We start from the raw sequence: 22,283 nt of genomic DNA, 5'->3' as shown, positions 1-22,283 counted from the left end.
ATAAAAATTTAATTTCATCATAGTCAAACCATTCTCGGTCAGTTCTGTTCTAGTTCCAGTCTCCACAGCTTTGTTTTGGGATGACCTGCTGCTGTTAGGTGGTTTGTTCTGGTCGCCTCTTCCTATCTGACCCCAGCACTGCATGCTGAGTGGGGACATCCAGTCTTCACCAAGTCTCCTTTGTGTTCCCTGAACCTGTTTTATCCACCTGTGCAAGGAGAAGCAGCGCACTTTTTCTCAGCATAAACACACAGGAACAATTTCCACAAGACCACAAAGGGTTTCTGGCGTGGTTTTTTTTCCTTCCTAATCAACCCATTTATTTTGCTAGTTGCGTGTGCATGCTAAGAGGGGATGCTTTTAGGGATGGCTGACTGTAATTATATAAGACAAGAGCAGAGAAGCTGCATTCAGATTCATTTCCTCCACAGCCAGAGCCTTGATTTTCTGAGAATTAAATCCCCATAATGAAGGGGAAGCCTTTGTGTGGTGCTATTGCCGTTTTACATCTTACATTACACCCTCCCAGTGCTCACAAGTAATGACCAAATGATTCCAGGGTTTAGCTCTTGAAATAAAATCAGCATCTCTAGGTCAAGGATACATAAATAGCCAGAATGTGCACTGGAAAAACATGCATATATTGCTTTCTCTGCCTTGTGCAGCCCTCTTCTGTCCTGGAGTCTCAAAAAAACCAGGGCAGAGTCAAGAGATCAGAGAGGTTCACAAGAGAGAAACATCATTACACAATCATGGACTGGCTTGGGTTGGAAGAGACCTTAAAGATCATCCAGTTCCAAACCTCCTGCCATGGCCTTCCACTATCCCAGGGTGCTCCATGCTCCATCCAGCCCGGCCTTGAACACTTCCAAGGATGGGGATGCATAATTTCCCAGGGCAACTTGTGCCAGTGCCTCACCAGCCTCAAAGAAAATAATTTCTTCCTAATATCTAATCTAAACCTACTCTGTCATTGTGCACCCATTCCCCCTTGTCCTGTCACTGTGCTCCTGTAGAAAGTCTCCCTCCAATGGCCCAGAGGAAGAGGAAGCAGCCTCCGCTTGCCTCTTTAGAAGCAGGGCTTGGGAGCTGCTAAAGGTCAGACTTCACAGGCAAAGGGCCTGTGAGCACTGCTGGGAAACAGGAGGGTTGGAGCAATTACTGCACAGTGTTCTGGGAGTCCTGACCTAATGGACTCTGCATGGCTCAGCAGGCTGGAAAGGAGCAGGGAAGGAGAGCCCCAAAACAGTCTCACCATGCTGTTATTCTTCATTCACTCCTGCTGCAGTGAGAGCATTTTGGGCCAGGTGGATGCTGATCAACATCCCCATAGAGCAATCTGCCATAAGAGTAATTTTAATTTCCCTGTTTTTCCTCTTTTTAAACCAGGATAATGAACATGTCCTTTCCCTTGTGTTCCCAGACTTTGTCTGCCCTGCTCGTGTCAGTGGCAAGTTCCTTCAGGCAAGGCTTGTCTTTTGCTGTTTGCGTGGGCTTTGTGCAGCACCGTCTGACCTGAGAGGCACTGCCACACTGCAACGTTAACAACAGACGCTGAAGCAATGCCTGGTTACAAAAATAAACACATGAAAAATACATTTATGACCCTTGTGTACAGCAAAGTGCTGCACACAGGCAGACATCCATTAAGAGAAGATTCAATATCACAGAGAGGTCTGGACTCCCTCAACCTCTTTTCTTCTCCATCACTCGCAGTATAAATACATTCCAGATCAGAATTTCTTAGGATTACTTAGAAACATCCTTATTTTATCCATCTATTTTCTATCAGATAGTGAACTGTGTATTGCAAGAGATAACAGGGTTAAACTTCATCTGGGATCATAAATACCATAGGTTATTTTAACATTTACTTGAGCATATTTTCTTCAAAAAAAATCTAAGCAGAATAAAATTAAGCCCATAGCAGTAGAGAAAGAGATAAAAAACAGCCCCCAAACCATGCACACAAAAGCAAGGCACAACAGGGAAAAAATAAAGCAGCTGTAACCTCAAGTGGAAACAATTTGATTACCATCAATTCCCTGAAGTACTGACCAGATAAACACTTGTTTAGTTTATAAGTTCTGACAAGATCACAACCCAAGGTAGTACAGGGGCAAGAGAGTGATTTTTTCTATTTATTTATTGAAACTGCTGAGAAAATAATAAAGACAGAAATCAAAATCCATGTCTTCTGTGTAGCTACAAAATATTACCAGTAGGCAGACAAGGCACACTCACTGGTATTGTTATGAAGATCACAAAGAACAGTGTGCCTAAAGCACCAGACAGTGAAAAAGTTGCTTAGATTTGAAAATCTGACTTTATTATATTTATAAAATAATTTCCTGCCAGATGTCTCAGAACTAATCACACCATCTGGCAAATGTTATATTTGCCCCCCTCCCCCCTTTTTTTCTTTGCTCAGTTATGAGAATTTTATTTTTTAAGTGCAAATTTAACCTCCATTTTGAGGAGGCAAAAAGATTATTGCAGGAAAGGATGAATTAGGTAAACAAGGAGTTATTGCTATTAAACTTTCTCCCAGTGCCCAAATATAGAAATTATAGCCAGATAAACTGCTTACGTAAAATCTCTGTGTCACTTCTTAAAATGATGAAGTCTGGAGCTGCAGCAGCTTTTGCCCACAGTTTCAGAAGATTTCCTTCATGTCGTTCAGTCACAGAAAACCTCTAGCCTTTTTCCCCCTTTACTCTTATTTCATTCCTGGTTTCAGAAATTTTGCAGGTCCCCTGGGCCATTTACATCTCAGCTGGAGCTATCAGTCCTACCTTTAAGAAACCTGCATTGAAACAATCACCTCATGTGGGGATCAGAAATTGGACTTGATCTCCAGTTGGGAAAATTCAACAACTGGCTCCAGTCAGGGACAAATGTGGTCCTAATCCAGATGGAAGGATGCACATGCACAGGGACTGGACTAAATGATGAGATGCACAAATGTATTCTGGGCCTAATGAGAAAGGGAAATTCTTCTCACAAATATTTGCAACAGGTGAAATCAAGAATTATCCGTAGTAGATGAAGACATAAACTCTTCCAAGACCATTCTCTTTGACAGTCAAAATTAACACAAAGTCTTACTCAAATATATGAAGTCAAAGAGACCACACAATTTAGAAGTTTCCAGCATTAGCCTTTTCCAGATTCTGATGAGTCCTATCCTTTTTTCCTTACACTGAGCCTTCAAGGACTAAGGTATTAAATCTCTCATCTGTGTCATCTCATTTACTTGGTACACCCTGATGAAAAATAACGGACCCCTTGATAAAGATCACAAACACTATTTCAGGTCAGTCGTGAGGGTTTTGCAGCTAAAAGGAAAATAAATTAAGAGAAAGTAAATTTAACTTCAGCCAAGTCATGACTGCAGTTTCTGTATAATATCATCTATCTTCCCCTCCTCTCTTTGCTCACTCAGCTGAACAGAAATCTAAACTAACCTATTAATTTACCCAGTCCTGGCTCCAAATATGGAAAGCCCAAAGTGCTGGTTCAACCACAGTTTGGATGGGGTGAGGCAGATGAGTTCCTGGTCATAACAGTCATCAGCTTTTAAAAAATAATGATCAGTATGTCAAGCGGCATCTGTCATAAAAATATGTATTTTTGACATGTTCCTTTGAAAAAGTCCTTTTGATTTCAAAATGCTTTTCTTCAGTCCAAGTAGCATTTGGAATTCTCAGTCCTCTCCAGCTTCCATCAGGCTGTCAAAATGAGAAGCATTTATCCCTGAAAAATTCTTAGTTCAGTATGAAATATTGAAAAGGTGATGTGGGGCCAGGCTGGTGACCTACATTTCAACATTCCTGAAATAACAATACAGAGGGGAGACAGTGGACAGATGAGCAGGAAGAGACCAAAGTCATTGGATGAAAGGAAAAAACAAGAAAAATCAGAAAGAGAGAGGTACATACTTGGCAAACCACACAGGTAGCAAGAAAGGAGTGAAAATGGAGTAAACAGAAGCGAAAAGCCAAAAAGCAGGGAATGTCCTGGGAATAAAGTCTTGTGGGGGTAGGGGCAAAACTGAGGACTGTGCACATGAAGGTCTCAGCAACTGGCTGGAACTGACTTGAGAATTCAGTGACCAAAATCTAAATGTAAAATAAAAGAAAGGGATTTAGCCTTATATAGCCCTTGCAGATTATTTCTATTTCAGTTTAGGTCATTGCACTGCATCCACACAAGTAAGCTGGCATGATTTCCTTCCCCAGACTCCCTTGAGCTGATAGACACTGCAGCTTCAAATAATTACTTCAGTGTGCTTTATGGGCATGATTTTCTCCATGATTCAAGAAGCTGTGAACCAAATCTCGGTGATATTTTCCTATGAATTCTTAGGAACTGCTTAGGACCTTCATTTTGGGAATTTATTAAATCACTGATTTGAAGGCTAGTTTTCATGAGAAAATAAATAACTAGGCTGCTCTGTATTTCCCCTACTCTGTTCTTTAAAATATCACATATATTATCACAGTGTTTCTGAGGCCACTAAAGACGCAAATTTTATGGCTGATATTTGGCTTTCTATATATTTCTGGTTTTGAAGGCTGGAATCATGGAATTCCATAGAAAAGTGGTTATTAATTTAAAAAATAGAGGCTGTAGATATGCACAGCTGCATTTTCTAGCTCCTTCCATTTTAAACAGCTGCAGCATTCTGCAACAAACCAAGAACCCAGTTTTGTATTCTGGGTTGCTAATTAGTTATTATCTTTTATAGCTTTAATCAATTAACTGCTAAAGCTAAGCCAGAGCGGTGCTGTTATTTGTAAATTAACCTTTAACAGTCTCAAAGAAACAGCACTTTCAGCACCTGCACATTCTTTGCAGTGACTGCTTGATGAGTCTTAATCACATCCTTTTTCTGTAGATGAGGAAGGTCATTTGAAGAAGGAGAATAGAAATTCACTGACATTTTAGGAAGAAATTTTCCTCTACTTACAGCCACAGTGTAAAGCTATATCATATGAAATATGTTACAACTTAGGTCTCATCACTCTCTGAGTTGTTTTCTTGGGCTCTTTCTCTTTAAACTGGATTTTTAGAATACTAATTCAGTGGCCAAGAGCTTTGTGACAGTACTGTGGGACCCTGTGAGCTTCTCCTGTAATGCCTGCCTGATTTCAAGACCAGTGTCTGTTCTAACAGTGAGAGTTAATCCCCCCTCACACTTTTCATTCCTTCTGTGCTGATGCTGCAGGGACTCAAAGATGCAGACAATGTCAAATGGTTATTCCATGAAAAGAACAACTGCAGTGCAGTTTCTGTGCCCCTCATCCCAATCTATTGCCCAACCCCAGGGGGCCAATCTTCTTTCCAGCGACCTCTGCTCACTAGTCACTTAAAAATCGACCTTGTGCCATTCCCAAGGCTCTCTGCCCCCTGTAGACCTTCTAGCATCTCTTCCATCTGGTTTCTCTCTACCAGATCCTCTGTGCTCACCTTTCTATACAAGATTTTTACTGGTCTCCCTTCTCATGCCCTCAGGTTTCTCTGCTCAGATCTCTTCTCCTTGCACTATCATCCTGTACCTCATCTGGGCCCTTCTCACAGTTTCATTGGAATTAAGTATCTCTTTCAGATCTAATATTGTTATTCAGGTTGCATTTACTTGCTTGACATCCAAATTAGCCTGTGAAACAGAGAACTGGGAATGGCATTACTAACAGTGGATAATTATAATGATTTCTTTCCCCATCAAGGAATCTTAAAATCCACACAAGAACCCCTGTCCTTTCTTCAGTTTTCCCATAGTCATTCTGTTTACAGCATCCTACCCCAAACCAGCAGTACAAAACTCACTAGGAAGACCGGTTTGACTTTTCAGGAAATTTTGCTTATTTGACACATTTACAGTGGCTTCACATTTAGTTTTCTGAATTCATGACTTATTCTGCATATCATGCCCCATCAGTGGAGCTTGTCTGCATTCCAGGTGACTGCAGCAGGAACCTTCCTCTGAGAGCAATACAAATTTATTCCAGAGGAATTGTAGTTCCCAGCGTAAACCCAGGGCAGTCTAGGAGTATGTTGACAAGGAATATCCCTAGCTAGCATGGCACGTGTGAGAAGGTCACAGGCAGGAAGTAAGAAACAGCAGGAAATACAGAATAAAACCAGGGAAGTTGTGAGACACACAAATTTCAGAGGACAAATGCTGAAAAATTCAGATTTGGGGTGATGAGATGCAAAGAGCTTTGTATAAAGGGACCCTATTTATCATCTTGTTCCACCCCCCTGCCATGTGACACCTTCCACTGTCCCAGGTTGCTCCAAGTCCTGTCCAACTGGCCTTGGGCACTTCCAGGGGTGGAGCAGCCACAGCTTCTCTGGGAAACCTGTGCCAGGGCCTGTCCACCCTCACAGAGAAAAATTTCTTCCTGCAGTGCTCCCAAGCAGTCCATGTTGGTCTGTCTGGTGTCCTTCTGTCCTTGGGAGAGCCCAGGCAGTGCAGACAGGCTCTGTTGAAATAATTGCACTGCATCCAACTCTGGGGCCCCAGCACAGGAAGGACATGGACCTGTTGGAGCTTTAAAAACCAGCACTACCACCTCTCCTCCCCAGCTAATTCCCTGAGAAAAGAAATAGCAGATATATTTAGAAGAATGTTACCCCAGCAAAATCAGAAGCACCAAATTACTGTATTTTAGGATGGCATTTGCCTAGACAATCTTAATTCAGTCCCTTGTGCATATTTATAAGGGTAGACACTGAAATCCTAATTTCCTGAAAGTCCGTGAGCTATTTGACATGGACTTCAGAGATGTCAGTATTTTACCCACAGCTTCACCTACACACAAATTTCAGATGCAGATTTTATCATGAGATCCTTTCATCTTTTACAGAGCTGTCTGAATGGAAGTCTTTTATTTTCCCCTCTCTACATGTGGTGTGTGGCCCAGTGCCTTATTTACTGCACACACATGTAGTCTACATTGAACACAGGATTTGAAATTTCTCATGACTGTTTTTCATCACAAATCCTTATTGTTCTCCTGAGCCTTACATGTGCTATGAAAGCATCTTTAGACTGCTTTTGTGAAGCATTTGCATTACACCAGTTCTGTTTTGTAGATTGGAACCAGCAGCACAGAGAAATACACATAGATTTGTCTAATGCCTACTAACTCTAAGCTCTGAATTATTCATAAGTCTGATTTATTCAGAAATTGTCAGTGTTTTATGTCTAGAGCAAAATTTCTGTTCATCTTAGTATCTGTTGTGAGCTCTCACCATTTTTTGCCAATCAAGCTCCATTTATTCTGAGTTAGTTATCAAAAAACCAGAGTTCACGCAGGTTAGTTGTCATCTAAAGTCTGATAGAATTGCCAGAACAGCCAAAGGACATAGAGCAGAAACCAGAAATCTGTCTTCATTCCCTGATCTCACTATATAGCATGGGGGGGACTAAAAAGATGCCCCAGAGAACTCAAGGCCAGAGGGAGTTTGAACCCTCTTGTCCCACCTCACCCAGAAGTTTCCCGACTGCAAACCTACAATTGGTTGGACTGGTGCCTAAGAAGATGCAAACACTATTTAAAAAATGCCACCTCCTGATTCGCTGTTCTTTGCATGGATGAAATATTCAATAAAGCCAACAAGAATGCTGTCAGTCAAATAAGGACCAGGTTTTGCATGGGCAACACATATTTGCTGAAAAACGTGTGATGATGTTCGAGTTCAGCTGTATATTAGGAATTAAGGATTTACTGATTTAACACTTGACTTGTTATTACAGGTCTTGAACCTAAACCAGAAAAGGAAAGAAGCTCTGAAAGAGATATCCCTGGGAAACTATGGGCAGGATTCTAAAGCAGTGGTAGTAATTTGCTAAATATGCCGTGTTCTGAGGCTACAAAAGCTAACACAACCATTAATCCTGAGGTTTCTCCATGAAACACCTGTTTGCTGTTAAGGATCAGGGACATATAAAGCTTTTGGTTACAGAGAGGGGAGAACAATATTATCTGAAACCGACTACAAAAAAAGAAAAAAGGTCTAATTAATGTAATATCAGGGTCACTAATCCCTTGGGAATGGACAAAGACAAAACAAAATAATCCTCTTTCTGCTGGGATGTGTTCGTTGCACAAGTGCCTCACAAGTCGTGGAAGGAAGCAGCAATAAGAGCTGAGGGTTACTAGCTCTTACTATATAACTATACAATATCAGGTTCCCAAAGGAAGTCTAAAATGAGAAGACCCAAAATAGAATAGCAAGCAGGACTCCAGGTAGTGGTACAGGGCTCTGGGACCCAAATGCCACCGGACCTCCTCAGATGACAGAACTATCCTACCTTTGCACTTACATTCAGGTGCTTGGAAATCGGCAGTTCCAGCAAGGAAACATCTGGGAGAATGTTTGTATCCATACTGAACTGGGTATAAGGCAATACACTGAGTGCTCAGTCAAGGATGATCAGCACAGCCAAAAGCCTGAGGGAAGCCCTTGCAAAGGTTAGAGTGTTCTTGTGACATTTTCAAATGCAAGCTCAACAGTCACACCCTCCCCCCTTATATTCTGCAAATGCTGTGTCTTCCTGCAAGGCCTGCAGCAGGAGGAAGGGCACACAAACCCCAGGTGATCATAGCCTAGGGCCCCATTATATATTAAATTCATTTCCAAATCTATTTCTGCAAACAGCCCTTCTGCAACACCAGTGCAGGTTTTGCTGGGCACCGTTAATTTGTGGATGTTGAACTGTGACTGCAAATCCTCAGGTTGTTCCTCAGCCCTTTACCCAGGTGAAAATCCCATTTAAATAGAAAGAAAGTTTTGAACCAAAAAAGATTAAATGAAGTAATTATAATTTTTGCTGCTGGAGACGCCACTTCCCAGCATTTGAGTTGCCTCTGTGACATGAGCATCACTCCTCATTTGAATTCCTGACTGACAGTGCTCACGGAACCGCCATACAGGGCTCACCACCCTGCACAGAGCATCCACTGAGTTTACAGCTTAGTTTGGACATGGCTGAGAACAGTGACTGAATGCTCCTCTATGTCTCTATATTATTCCTACTCCAAAATCAAAACTGAGAATATTTCTTTGCACTGCAAAACAAACAGGTGATTTTTTTTCCCCTAAATTCCATGAGAACCTTCTGCCAATTCTTATTGACTGCTGTGAAGTTGTCAGTGACAGAGTAAATTAAGCTACATTCTAAACCATGCTTTTTGTCATTATTTTGACAAATAAATAATGTTTTAGTTTCCATAATCATGTGTTAGTGAATGAAAATAGCTAGCAAAAATTGAGGTCTGATTTCACCACAGAAAAGTAAAATGAGAAGAGACATTCAAAGAGACTTACTGGCTTTGTAAAAATAACAAAGGGAAAACTGATAAGCTCCTACCCCAGTTTTACTGTCTTTTGAAATGGAGGGCAAAGCAGGTCTGGAATACACACACCTGAATACACACATCAGAACTGAACCATTATTCCATTATTCCATTACACAAACCAGTAACCTCCAAAAGTAGGGTGAAAGCTGGGATCAGGGACTCTTATCTCCAGTGCCCATCTGAGACTGTGTAAAGAAAAAGATGTATGTTATGCTTTATTGTTCCACTCTATTTAGATTCCACAGATTAATTTACAATAAGTGTATATCCAGATCACAGACTGTTCTGAGTTGGAAGGCACCCACAAGGATCATCGAGTCCAACTCTTAAGTGAATGGCTCATATCTCCTACAGGGACTGAACCCACAGCCTTGGGGTTATTAGCACCACGCTCTGACCAGCTGAGCTCATCTGAGGGTCTTCACTCAGAGATATAAAACAGAGGAAAAAGTAAATAGCAGCATTAGGAGCTTAACTAATGCAGTTAACATCAGTTCTTCACAAACATTCTGGATTTTCACATCCTTACCTGCTGTAGCACTGGAGACTGTTGGCCACTGCTGCTCAGGCCCTGCTGGTCCTCCACGCAGGACTCCTGCCTCCTCCATATGCACAGCACTGGGTAAGCAAATATCACAGTTGGATTACACAGTTCCCTTCTGCCCTGGACTTCACAGCATTGCTCTTTCCTGCTACTCTTCAAAGTTCCCTATTTGTCACTGTGCAGCTACTCCTACAGTACTGCATGATGTTAGCAGCATGAGAATCAGCTGTTTTGACTTGCAAAAAATACCTTTGACTGTTTACTTAAAACTCAGTTGTGGAATAACTTATAAAACAAACACACCTGCAGGACACTTTGCTCTCGTTAACTGGGAGTCACTAAAAAGGAAGTGACATATTGTTGCTATTAGGATGTAGCAACATCAGGCAAATGATTAAAAAGTTGGTGGAGTTAGTTCTGAGCTTCTGTCATTATGCCATTTTAACAAATCCCACCTTCCTGGGTTACTGCACATTTCTCGTGAGCAATTCAGGAAGAGAAATGCATTTTCTCAAATGCAAAAACTAATACAGCAAATTTTACAGTGTCACATCATGAGCACCCGGCATCAAAAGCACCAATTTGCACCTTACATGGAAGGAAAAGAAAAAATCTGCAGTTTTTAATACAAAATTAAGCACAATATTTATATGCTGTTCCTTAAGAGAAACAGGATTCCCTGAGTGTGTCCCTGTCTCTCCACGTTGGCTTCACACCCCCTTCACGCTTCCAGCTGAACTTAAGGGCCAGTTTCATCCAAATGTGGCAGACATCAAAGGCACCAAATTTCTACAAGTTTTGTAAAAAAATCAGCATTTTATGAAAACCATCAACTGAGCAGGGCACACAGGCTCAGAACCTGAGATTTCAGGTAAAGACAGAGGCTGCTGACATGAGAGAGCAGAGGAACATGTACAATTTCCCAGAAAGGCCCCATTAGTCTTGTGGGATTAAAATAAGCTCTTACTTTTCATTAATTGTTCAAGTAGCTTCAGATAAGATCTCGTACTTTGTATAGATAGGAATGTGGATCCACAAGAGCATGCCTGACTCAGGAACAGCAGATAAGATGCTCAAGTAGGCAGAATTCCTTCTTCAGGATCCTGCTCCCCAGACTGTTCATTGATTTTGCAGTTATGGATTACAAAAAAAATTGAAAGTCACAGCAGGAATATAAAACAAAGAAATCAGCTTGCCCAGTAGGCCACAAAGTCAAGCTTGCTCTGTCTTCCTTTGCTTTTGGTCCTTGAGGTTTAGATTCCTTTTCACACAGCATCTCAAAGTCAGTTGGGGGTCACTCTGTGTCCTCACACACATGAAGCACAGTGTGACTCTGAATTTAGGACTTGAATCTCATAAAGGCTCTTCAGCCCTGTGGATAATGGGTAAAGGTACAGCACCACTGCACCAACGATTTTGAGAAGCCCATACAATCCTGCACTTTGTGATGCCACTAGGAATGACTGCAGCCTCCTAACTGCATCTACACCTGCACAGGAATCTTATTAATAACATCAGATTACACCTGAACACAGAATCAGTTTTCTAGTCTGCTCAGGAAGAGTAAAAATACTGTTTGATTTAGGCCCTGCAGATGCAATTTTAGTATAATTCTCTTTTTCCAAGTGTACTGAGTAGTAAATTATAGCAGAGACTGCTTGCGGTATTAGGCAGCGGATTTTCAAAGATGTCTAAAGAGATTTGGACAAAAGCCTCACTTTTCCTTCTTTGAAAATCCATCTCACATCTTCAAAAAGTCCTTTCAACTATATTAATCTTCTTGATTGCACCATGTGGTTAATAAACCTGCTGTAGGAGCAGCTACTTTTATGGTAATGAGAAAAAGAAGATGGAAATGCAGACTGCCTATTGAAACATCACCACTGATGATTACAGGGAGCTTTAAAATAAACAAAAAGTATACAATGACAATTGAATGATTCAATAATTGGAACAATTAAGCCTTGGCAGTCAATGGATACAAAAGCAGAAGGTGAAAAGAAAGAAAAGCACAGTTCTACAGCATAAGATGCAAGTCAGACTGAATCTGTAGCACATGGTAATTGGAAGTGACAGCAGCAGGACTCAGGTGCTTTCCATCTCAGCATAGATATCATCAGTCTAGGGCATCAGAAGAAACTTTGTCCTTTTCACAGAGGAAAAAGACAGAATTCCCCTTCTCTGGAGAAACACCACACATACCTTTGCATTCCTGCCCTCAGGGATGCAGAGTAGCGCCAGTCCGGATTGGGATGTTTTGGCTGTAGAAACAAAAGCCCAGGACAATGCTGTTAGTGTCAGTAAAACATGCTAAAAAGCATCTGCATCTCGCTAATTTAGTCAGAAAAGCCTATATGGATATACTCAATTTTTGAGAATTGCCAAATCTTTCTACAAATCTAAAGAAACTTTCAAATGGGCACACAGGGAGTGTCTCTGCAATAAACTTGTCTGCATGCCAAAGGCCTTTGGCTAGAGATGATCTCTGTGGAACAACATTTAATGCTGCAAACTGGTGGAAAGTTATTTCATACATGCATCAACATTTTGGGCATAGGATAAAAAACAACATCAGAAATCCAGAAAATGCTTTTTTTTTTTTTTTTTAACCTGATAAGGTGAGGAAACTCAAACTCCTGGGCTGAATATTATCTCCCTGAGGGTGTATAAATGTAGCTCCCTGTGAGGGGGACGTGGGGCAGTGAGGTTTCTGCTGGAATTCAGTGTACTGCAGAGGACTGCAATGGATGGTATCAGATTTGCAGACTGCAGCAAGTCTTTTATTGAGGACAGACATGTCCATAATACCAAAGCCTATTAGGTTCTCCATATTCATGAGAGGGAATAAAAGGTAGAAGGGGAGAGTAGCCAGCAATACCCTTTGACCAACAAACCTCAGTACACGCTGATGTGCTGCAGCATGACTTGCTAAATAAGGAGATAATTAAGAAATCCTCCGTTGATCAAAAATTGCTCCAGAAAATAGTTTTCACATTGTCAGGGGACCATCACTGTAATTTTCAACTACAGCAAATGAGTGCAAGTTCAGGTCCCTTAAAATTAAGCCCTGAGGACATACCAAGGTTATTTCTCAGGATACTAAAAAATGTTATTCTGTAGGTGATAGTGTAGCAAATGCTTAAGATCAGGCACTGGAATTCAAAGACAGAACTTATATCCAAAAATGTAATGGACTACATTCATTCCTGATGTGTCTTGCACAGTGCCAATCACACAAATAATAAATGACAGTAATGGTTTAATTCTCTTCAAATTATTGGAGGCAGATCAGAAATGAATTTGACCCCATTACTTGAAAGAGAAAAAGAAAGTGTTGAATGTTCTGAATTATTTAAAGCCAACTCTGTCTTCCCTCTTGAGGTTTGGCGTATGCTTTTCCCTGGATCAATAGGTTTTATTCAAGCAAAAATGGAGCAATTACAACTTACAGTATTGCTCTATCACCACACTTCCCAGGTCCAGCATCACTCAAGACTGAGATGCTCTTGGATGATGCACATACGAGTATTCTTTATGGTCTGAGCTACACAAAAGGGAGGAGGCTGCTGTTTGCAACCACACATTAAACATCTGTGCTAGCAATTTCCTTCCCATTTAGCCCCCTGTTCTCTGTCATGCTCAGGTTCTGCTGAGTTTAGCAGAAAGTGGTTTGACAAGAAGCCCATTATGCATGGTTCTAGTCTTTTCTTATTAATTCCATTTTGGCCCCAGTCCCAGTGATGTCAAAGCAACTCGAAAGTCAACCATGTAGTAACAGTCAATGAAAGAGGATAGAGAACAACACACGCTGATCAGATCCTCTCCTGAGTTTGCCTTTCTTGAGTATGAAGGGTGCTGACACCAGAACATTTGTCTTTTCTTCTGCTGGGTTCTTTTTTTACAGCAGGGGAAGTGCTGGGCTTTTGCTCTGTTTTGCAATTTGAGAGGTGCAGGTTGCTAACTTGTACAGACTTGTAGGCAACGTGAGGAGGAGGAATCTTACCACAGTCCCGGGCAAAACACAGTTAAAGTGAGATTACATGAAAGCACTGAAAAAGTCTGACACGAGTTAGGTAGGATTGAGAAAAGAGGAAAACGACCACTCACTCACAGTACATAGATTTTTGGGTTTTGGATGAGAGTTTTCCAACTCTTGGCTAGAAGACAAAAATCCAGGTTGTGTTTGCAATGGGACATCAGATCTTAAATGGGTGATGGTGGCAGGAGAAACTCATCAGTTAGAAATGAAACATTTTTTCACTTCACATGCATGGACCAAGACTCCTCATGTCAATATAAGAGAAATTAGGAAACTGGTATTTTCAAGGGTTACTATCCAGAAGCTGTGGCATCTTATGGCAATTCCCAAACAGTTCTTTCTTTCCTATGACTCTTTAGGTAGGGCTGCAGTGCTGTTCCCAGAGGAGCAGAAGAAGGAAGGAGAGAACAGGATGAGAAAAATGTACTCTGGAGGTGGAACTATTGCCACAATAGACCGTCAGGGGCTGGGTTTTTTTTTTTTAACTGTGAAAAAAATCCATATCTGTGACTTCTTTTAGAAGTCATTACAGGAAGAATCAGAGCACAAAGCAGTTGGGCAGCAGTTTGCCTGTGTGCAGACCTATTTTCACCCAGTTTTACCATGTGCTTGCCGCTTCACTGGGTATTTTCAGAGCTCAGCAAGAGGCACATTTGTCCCACACTTGTGTTACCAAGGGTCAGTGGCCTACAATTGACAAAATCAGTGGAATTTCTATTTTGTCAGCAAAACTGGCTTCACCTTTTGTTCTCTACAGGCTGTAATTCTTTTAGTTTCTCTGGCCATATATGAAAAGTTGTTTCAATACATCTCTAAATGAGACTGGACTAGAAAAGCGATAAAGCATGACCAGTAACAGAAGTTGAGCACAGCAGAAGGAGCAAACCTATTCAGTAATCTGTCTCCCCAGCTCAGATGCATCAGTGCTGCTTCTTAAAAATCCACCAGGAATTCACAGTCTACAAGCTTGGGTTGGTTTATATCTCTGGCTGTGAACAGTCCCCCTTCACCAGACCACTCCCTGAAATCTGCCACACGGCCAGGTGTGTCCCACAGCATGGAGTCACTGTGCCAGGCCAGCACCTCAAAGTGGAGCTGAGTCCTCAGGCAGTCCCAGGGGCCAGGGGGCTGCACAGCAGCTCCTCTGCAAAGCCCCAGCACAGACTGGGCTGGGAGATGTGCACTGTGTCCTAAACCAACACCACCAGGACCAGGCTGAGCAGGAAGTGTGAGTACAGAAGTGGGAGCATAAAGAGGAATAAGGCTCTGAAAGGGCCTGGATGCTTCTCAGTTGTAAATCCCCACATCCTCACTATATCACACAATGCTGATGAAGACAATATTGTTCCTTTTACCTCTGCAGCTCATTACAAGACTCTGTTTATCACAATCCAGCACATTCTACAAGGTTGAAGGTAATTTTAGCTTGCCACTTCCTTCAGAGGTTTTTGGAAGTTATGTAGCAAATCCAGCAGTCCCGTCAGTAGGTGACAGAAATCCCATGATCCAGAACAGAAGTAATCAACCGTTCCCATTTTCCCCCCATCAGATGCTTATTCTGATTCAGTTACAGCACACATCATCATGGTGTGAGATGAGCCAAAATCTATCCAGGTGCCTATAGAAGTCACTGCCCCAGGTGAACACTTCATGCCACCAATTTGCTCCTGCTGCTTCTTCCAGGCACCAGGCTCACATTCTGCCAACCACATAACCACAGGCATTAGTGCTACTAGTCAGAAAAAACCAGCCCCATTGGGAAATCTGATAATGTGAATGTATAATGTAAAACAGAGCCATCTTAGGAGCAAGAATGCTCATGCAAAATGTCACACTGTTGTTTTCAAGTGGGTTAACTGAAGAATCCTTTCATAGTTTTGTGGAGAATACATTTAATTGAAAATGTATTGTTACAAACATTTTCCTCAGCTCTCTTTTTTACCTAATACAGTAAGAATTTCTCCCTGGGGTATGAGAAATTTCTAATTTTTTAAAACATTGTCCTGATCCCATATTCAATGGATCAATGCAAACACTGCCTTTCACTTACTTCAGTGCTTGCTAGAACAAAACCTGCTAGAGGTAGAGAAGCGTGAATCAAATATTTACAAACAGCTACCAGATGCTGAGACTCCTAAAAACATCCTGCTTCGTTCTGATTTCCACACAAATGCACAACAGAATGACATAAGGTATATTTATCAAATGTATCTGCTTTGAAGCAATAATAAAAGCCTTTAGAACCTCTGACCACACAAGGGTCTGCTTATTTTCCATGAGACAATGCTGGCAGGTGTGAGGAAACAGAGGCTTCTATTCCTGCTTTCCTTCTGTAAATGTTTAGAATTAACTTGATGTGAAGAACAAGCTATTTAAATATGTGTTTATCATTCAAGAAATCAAAAAGGAAACTGGAAAGGGGTGTAATTCAAAAGCCCAAAGTCTGGGAATGATCATTTTCATTCCTAACTCTGAGAAAATAGAGGTGAAGGGAACAGACAAGTGCTTCTGTAAAGTACATTTAATGAGTTCCAAGAGAAGGAAAACACCTCTGCTTAATCTTGGACGCAGATTTCTGCTGGCACAGCAGAACCCAAGCGCCTGACTGCCCTGAAGCACAGAGAACTGTCCCTGCTTAGCCGAGCAGGTTCAGACACTGCCATTAAACAAAAGAACAAACATTTATAGTTAACCTTTTCAATGTCAGCAGGGCTGGAGAATTTCCTAAAGGCTTAAGTTCTTGAACTGAGATTGTAAGACATTCCACCATTAATGCCTTTAAATCCTCTGAGAGAAATCTGGACAGACTGCTGCAAACAATGCTGTGGGGTTACTAGGTTTAGACACTTCAAAACATCCTTGTATTTAAAGCAGTATCAAAATGTGTTCAACTCAAGTGTTGCTTTCTTTTTTCCATATGTTTAGCAAGCTGGCTTTGAAGTGAAAAATACAAAGAAAAAGACAGAAGCAGAGCAAACAGCTGTAAAACTCCAATGGATCTCCTGGGTCTTACCACCATCTATGTGCAGTTTTTTTTCACTTTCTTTGAAAGTGTCCATAGAGCAACATGCTCTGTTTCTGATCAACACATGAAACATGATATTTTTTCATCCACATGTGTCACTGCACAAAAAAGGGTACAAGGAAATGTATAATAGAAAGGAGTTTATGTCTAGTTCTATCAGGTATCCTGACTGCTCACTCCTCATTAAGAATGTGCCAGGCTGTCTTCTGGGACAGAAAACTGTTAAAACATTTTGGTTTGATTGTTATTTCCTGCGTTGAAGAGAAAAGGCTGCCATGAGATGCAAGACACAAGAAATGAGCTTAACTGCACAGGATGTAAGAACAAAACAGGAAAGATGAAAAGAAAAACCAAGGACCAGACACTACCCAGACATCATTCAGCATCTTCACAGGAATATGAGGAAACAGACTCCAGACTAAAGCACTGAAACCCTTCCTGAAAATGACAGATCATCACTGCCGCAGTGCCCAGTAACAAAATCACAACTTCACACACAACCTCTTCATAGTGTGTGCACCCCTCTTTCAAAAGACAGGAGTTCAGGCTGCCCCTAACCCACACAGTGCCAAAAATGAAGCCACAGTATTTTTTTATCCCTTTATTTTGCCTACACTGCCTGCCTGGTCCCTCTGCAGTAGTTATCTGATGAGAGAGCAATATCCATTAACCCCGCATTGCTACCCTTATCACCAGCCCCCTGACAGCAATAACCGTGTCCAAGATTTTCTGTGCAGCTGCATTAGTACATTTCTTCTTTTACAAAACATCCTAGGTCTGAGTCATACTTATAAATCCATAAAGGACTGTGCAGGTAAGCAGGGGAAGCAGAGAAGCGGTGGCTATCCTGCAGAAACAACCTTCCATTCCACCATCACAACACTGGCAGTAAAAAAGGAACAGCCACCCAGGAGTCAGAACTTCACCAGGCACAAAAAAAGCCCCTACCTAACCTTATTGCACTTGTTTGCACTTCCATTGTATCCTTCTAATAACCCAATGAAGTCAGTCACAACTTAATTATTAGCATCTTTGACCTTATCAGCAAATATGAAAAGAACTAAGACTTATTGCCCCAAATTTTACTGAGATTAATCCCAAATAACTTGGAAGTTTTTTTCCTCTCACTGTATAAACAAGATTTTAACAATATTAGCCACTGTAAACCCCTAGGTATGATTATCTGTGCATAGCAAACCCATTCACCTGGTCCCACCCTCATCAATGAGCAACCAGTAGAAAATCCATTTCCGAAAACTGTGTGGAAGAAAAAAAAAGGACCAGTTCACATTATCCAAAACTAACACACAGATCAGAGACTGACTTTGTAAATTGGTGCAAGGACTGCCTCATTATGCCTCACTAGTGAAGGCACAGGCTCTTAAAGGCTGATTCAAAGTTCACTTTAACTAGAAAGAGAAACACAGCTCTCTGAAAATCTAATAATACAAAGATCATTATCCTTAAAATGTAGACCTCAGTGTTGCTAAGCAATTGATGGCATCTTCAGTACAAATGCTGAGCTCGAAACAGGAGGAAGATGTGACTTTCAGTACGTAATTAGCTAGGAATTAGTAATTAGTGAATGCCATTACATTCAGCCATTTCCTCATGTGCACATGGCCTTGATACATCTTCACTGAATATTTTACCACAGGACAGGTTAAGAAGCAGAGACCTAAGAAAAGAACTTGTGATGAATAAAACTGGTCAGAACTTCACCTCTGTTTAAATCATACAGAATGAGTTGAATAATTGATTCCCATTTTGGATGATAACTCCACACAGGCAGCATTCATTAATTTTTCTATACATTTCTCTGCTTTTGTACTCCAGGTTGGGGCTGGCTTTGCTGCCACTGCGTGATCTGCAACACTTGCTAGTTCCCTGCATTCAATGGAATGAGTCTCAAAATGTGATAGGAATCTCTTAGTTAAACTGGTTTCCTGCTCATCTTGCATCCAAAGTAAAGCCATTTTCAGTCAGTGCTTTTCTTCTTGCATGCCTCCCACCCCAAAAGTCAGCTATAAACTGTGCATTTCAGTCTTTGATTCCTCAGCATACATGCTTATAGTGCATGTCTCATATTCCCTCCCATATCAAACACATTCCAGGTATTTTATTATACTCAGAAAAAAATTAAGATACAAAAACTGCAGAGAAAGAGAAAATGTCCTTCCCCTGTACCCTGCCACTGTGATTTACAGAAAAACAGTGCATTAATTTTAAATGCATTAATGTTGAATGGATGATCATTACTCTCTAAAAGGATTTTTATGGAAGACTTGCTGGCCCTTAGGATATGGGCATCTTTGCTCAACAAAAAGCAGTTGCTAAAGATGCTAACATCTTCATCTGTGAAAAAGTATAAATAAATAAATAAACGTGTTCTATTTTTGTGGCAAGAATACACAAGTATTGTGTATTCTTTCTATCCCACCAGTTATTTCCCTGACTTTCCCCCGTCTGGGGCATAGCACATATTAATGCACGAACTGATCTCACACCTGCCACAATTATGGCACAGAAACAACACACAGTAATGGCAATATTTTCCTTCTGTGCACCAGAATTAGTCTCTCCTGTGAGGGCTTCTGAGTTCAGTCCCAACATGTGTAAAAAGGAAACCACACAAATCATGCAAACCACACACCAACTGCGGGCTTCCTGCACGCCAGCATAAAGCAACCATTAATTCTTCACTGTGGGAAAATATTGCAAAGGTTAACACATGGCTGGTCAAACCATAGGTATCAAACAATTTTCAATAGCAACCCAGCAGGTTTGAAGTTGTCACTCTGTAACTTTATGATGGTGACTTGCTGTAATTCTCTGCAAAGACGGCACTGGGTTGTCACAGGCCAGAAAGCATAAAATGCAGCACTGGGTAGAACAAACATTATCAGAGGAGGGATTGCAGTTTTCAGACAACTAAAACTTGCTCATATTAGCAAGATCCTTGCAATAATATGCTTTTTTAAATCCAAGAGATTTACTTAGGTACGAAGACAGCAAAGCAGCAAACATCCCTAACTGCCATAAAGGAACCTTTTCATTTCAAGGTTAATCACCGATTATTTTTCCTCCTGCAATGAGTTTTCCCATCAAAACTGTAAGACACACTAAGTGTCATTCCCTAGCACTCTGTAGCAGCAGGCAATTTTAGACAGGGGAGGATGTAATACCCAGTACACCAAATGCTGCAAAAATGAGGTGAATCTTGAACAACAGATGTGTATACTGAACTTACCAACTGGACCCTGAAAGTCTCAGTATTTACCTAGAAACAAAATGCACGGCACAGGTTAGATTCATTATAACCAAGTTTCAGAGCTGACTGTCAGCAAGCCCCTAAGGGAATATGCTTCACGTGAGTTCTCCAGCTGGAACCTCTGCCTGAGTACAGATTTGCTCAGAGCACTGTGCAGACCATTTACCAAGGTAGCCTCACCTCATTAGGAGTAATGGAGTCATTTCTAAGTATGATCAGGTTTTGTGCACTCTGCCCACTTTGTCCTGTCAGATGCCTCTCAGTCACCACTGCAGAGGGACCAGTAGTTCCTGTTGGGCCACAGGTATTGTAAAACATGAAAGTGTCACTTCCTGATCCTGCAGTCAGGCAGGCCTTATAGCAGTAGGTCTTAGTGAGAGACCCATTGCCCCTCACTTCAATGAAATGGGGCTGTACCTTCAAACCTTGGGGCAATCTAGCATCAATGTTGTTGTTGGCCTGCTTGTACAATTCAGCAGGGCTCCGTTCTCTGACAGTACAGCACCCTGCACAGCAGGAGCTCCCATAAAGACTGTATCTGTAGCACTTGATAATAGAAAGCCCAATGATTGTGAAAAGGAAAACGAAGGAGATGGCGCTCAAAGCGATAATGAGATAAAGAGTGACCTCTGAGTAATTGCTTGGACTTTTAAAGTGTCTTCTTCTATCAGGGATGATTTTGGAAACTCTGTCCACCACAGCAATAGTGATGGCTACTGATGAGGACATCGATGGCTCTCCATTGTCTCTCACCTCCACCGTCAGGTTGAAAGTAGGTGTGCTGTCCTCCCCCAGCTTGCGAGTAGTCCTAATCTCCCCAGTATGGAGCTCTATCCTGAACAAACCCGGATCTGAGGTTTGCACCAGGGAGAAGAACAACCAGGCATTTTGTCCTGAGTCCCCATCAATGGCTATAATTTTGGTTACCAAATATCCAGCATATGCCGAGCGTGGGATCATCTCCAGGGCTGCTGAAGTGTTGGTTGAGGTAGGATACAGAATCTGTGGAGCGTGGTCATTCTCATCCATCACGTAGATGTAGACAGTGACAGTGCTGCTCAGCGGTGGGATCCCAGCATCCTGAGCCTGGACAACCACCTGGAACTCCCTCAGTGTCTCATAGTCAAAGGACCTGACAGCATACATGTTGCCACTATCGGATTTAATGGAGACGTAGGAAGCAACCGGTAGCCCTTCAATCTCTCCATCTAGCAGAGAATAGGACACATAGGCATTTTTGGCGACATCTGGGTCAGTGGCTTTAATAGTGCACAGGAAGGCTCCAAGGGGGTTGTTCTCAGGGATGTAAACTGAGTACACAGGCTCCTCAAAGCGTGGAGGATTGTCATTGATGTCGGAGATCTCCACGTGGATCACCTTCTGGGAGGACAGAGGGGGGCTCCCAGAATCAGTAGCAGTAACTGTGATGTTGTAGGCTGCTGCTTTCTCGTGGTCCAGTTTGCCCTGGGTGACCAAGGTGTAGGAGTTCTTGAAGGAGTTGAGAGTGAAGGGGAGGCCGGGGGGAATGCGCAGGCTCACCTGCTTGTTCAGCCCTGAGTCCTGGTCAGTGACACTCATCAGGGCCACCACAGTTCCTGACCTTGCATCCTCTGGGACTGGGCTGTACAGGGAGGTCAGCTCCACTTCAGGAGCATTATCATTGGCATCCACAATGTTGACCAGCACCTTGCAGTGCCCAGCCATGGAGACAGGGCCCTGATCAGTGGCTTGTACATAGATCTCATAGGAGGATGCCTCCTCATAGTCCAAAGTGCCATTAACCCTCACCTCCCCTGAATGTGGGTCCACACTGAAGAGCTGTCTCACCTTCTGGGGGGTGTAGCTGCCGAAGGAGTAGATCACATCCCCGTTAGAGCCCTCATCCGGGTCTGAGGCGTTGAGTTTGACCACGAGTGTGCCAGGCAGGGAGTTCTCCAGAAGGCTCACGGTGTAGGTGGAGCGGTCAAAGGCAGGTGGGTTGTCATTGGTATCCACAACTCGTACAGAGATCTGGGCTGTACCAGATTTTG

At 42.0% G+C, this 22,283-nt stretch overlaps 1 protein-coding gene across 4 annotated transcripts in view; it reads right to left on the bottom strand.

The window, feature by feature from the left end:
- Positions 1–22,283, bottom strand: part of LOC136297577 (protocadherin alpha-2-like) — a 139,349-nt gene that overhangs the window by 27,364 nt on the left and 89,702 nt on the right. For all 4 annotated transcript variants that reach the window (XM_066197572.1, XM_066197569.1, XM_066197571.1 and 1 more), the window contains exons 2-3: positions 12,121–12,179; positions 9,904–9,992 (exon numbers count right to left, since the gene is read on the bottom strand). In XM_066197572.1, the coding sequence (XP_066053669.1) occupies positions 9,904–9,992; positions 12,121–12,179 (148 nt within the window). The remainder of the gene's footprint in view (positions 1–9,903; positions 9,993–12,120; positions 12,180–22,283) is intronic.

Source organism: Chamaea fasciata, unplaced genomic scaffold (assembly GCF_029207755.1).
Source record: "Chamaea fasciata isolate MVZ Bird 193981 ecotype frontalis unplaced genomic scaffold, bChaFas1.0.hap1 SCAF_15, whole genome shotgun sequence".
NCBI classification, from domain to species: domain Eukaryota; kingdom Metazoa; phylum Chordata; class Aves; order Passeriformes; family Sylviidae; genus Chamaea; species Chamaea fasciata.
The sequence above is the reverse complement of the archived record's forward strand: the minus strand, read 5'-3'. Positions and strand labels throughout refer to the sequence as shown.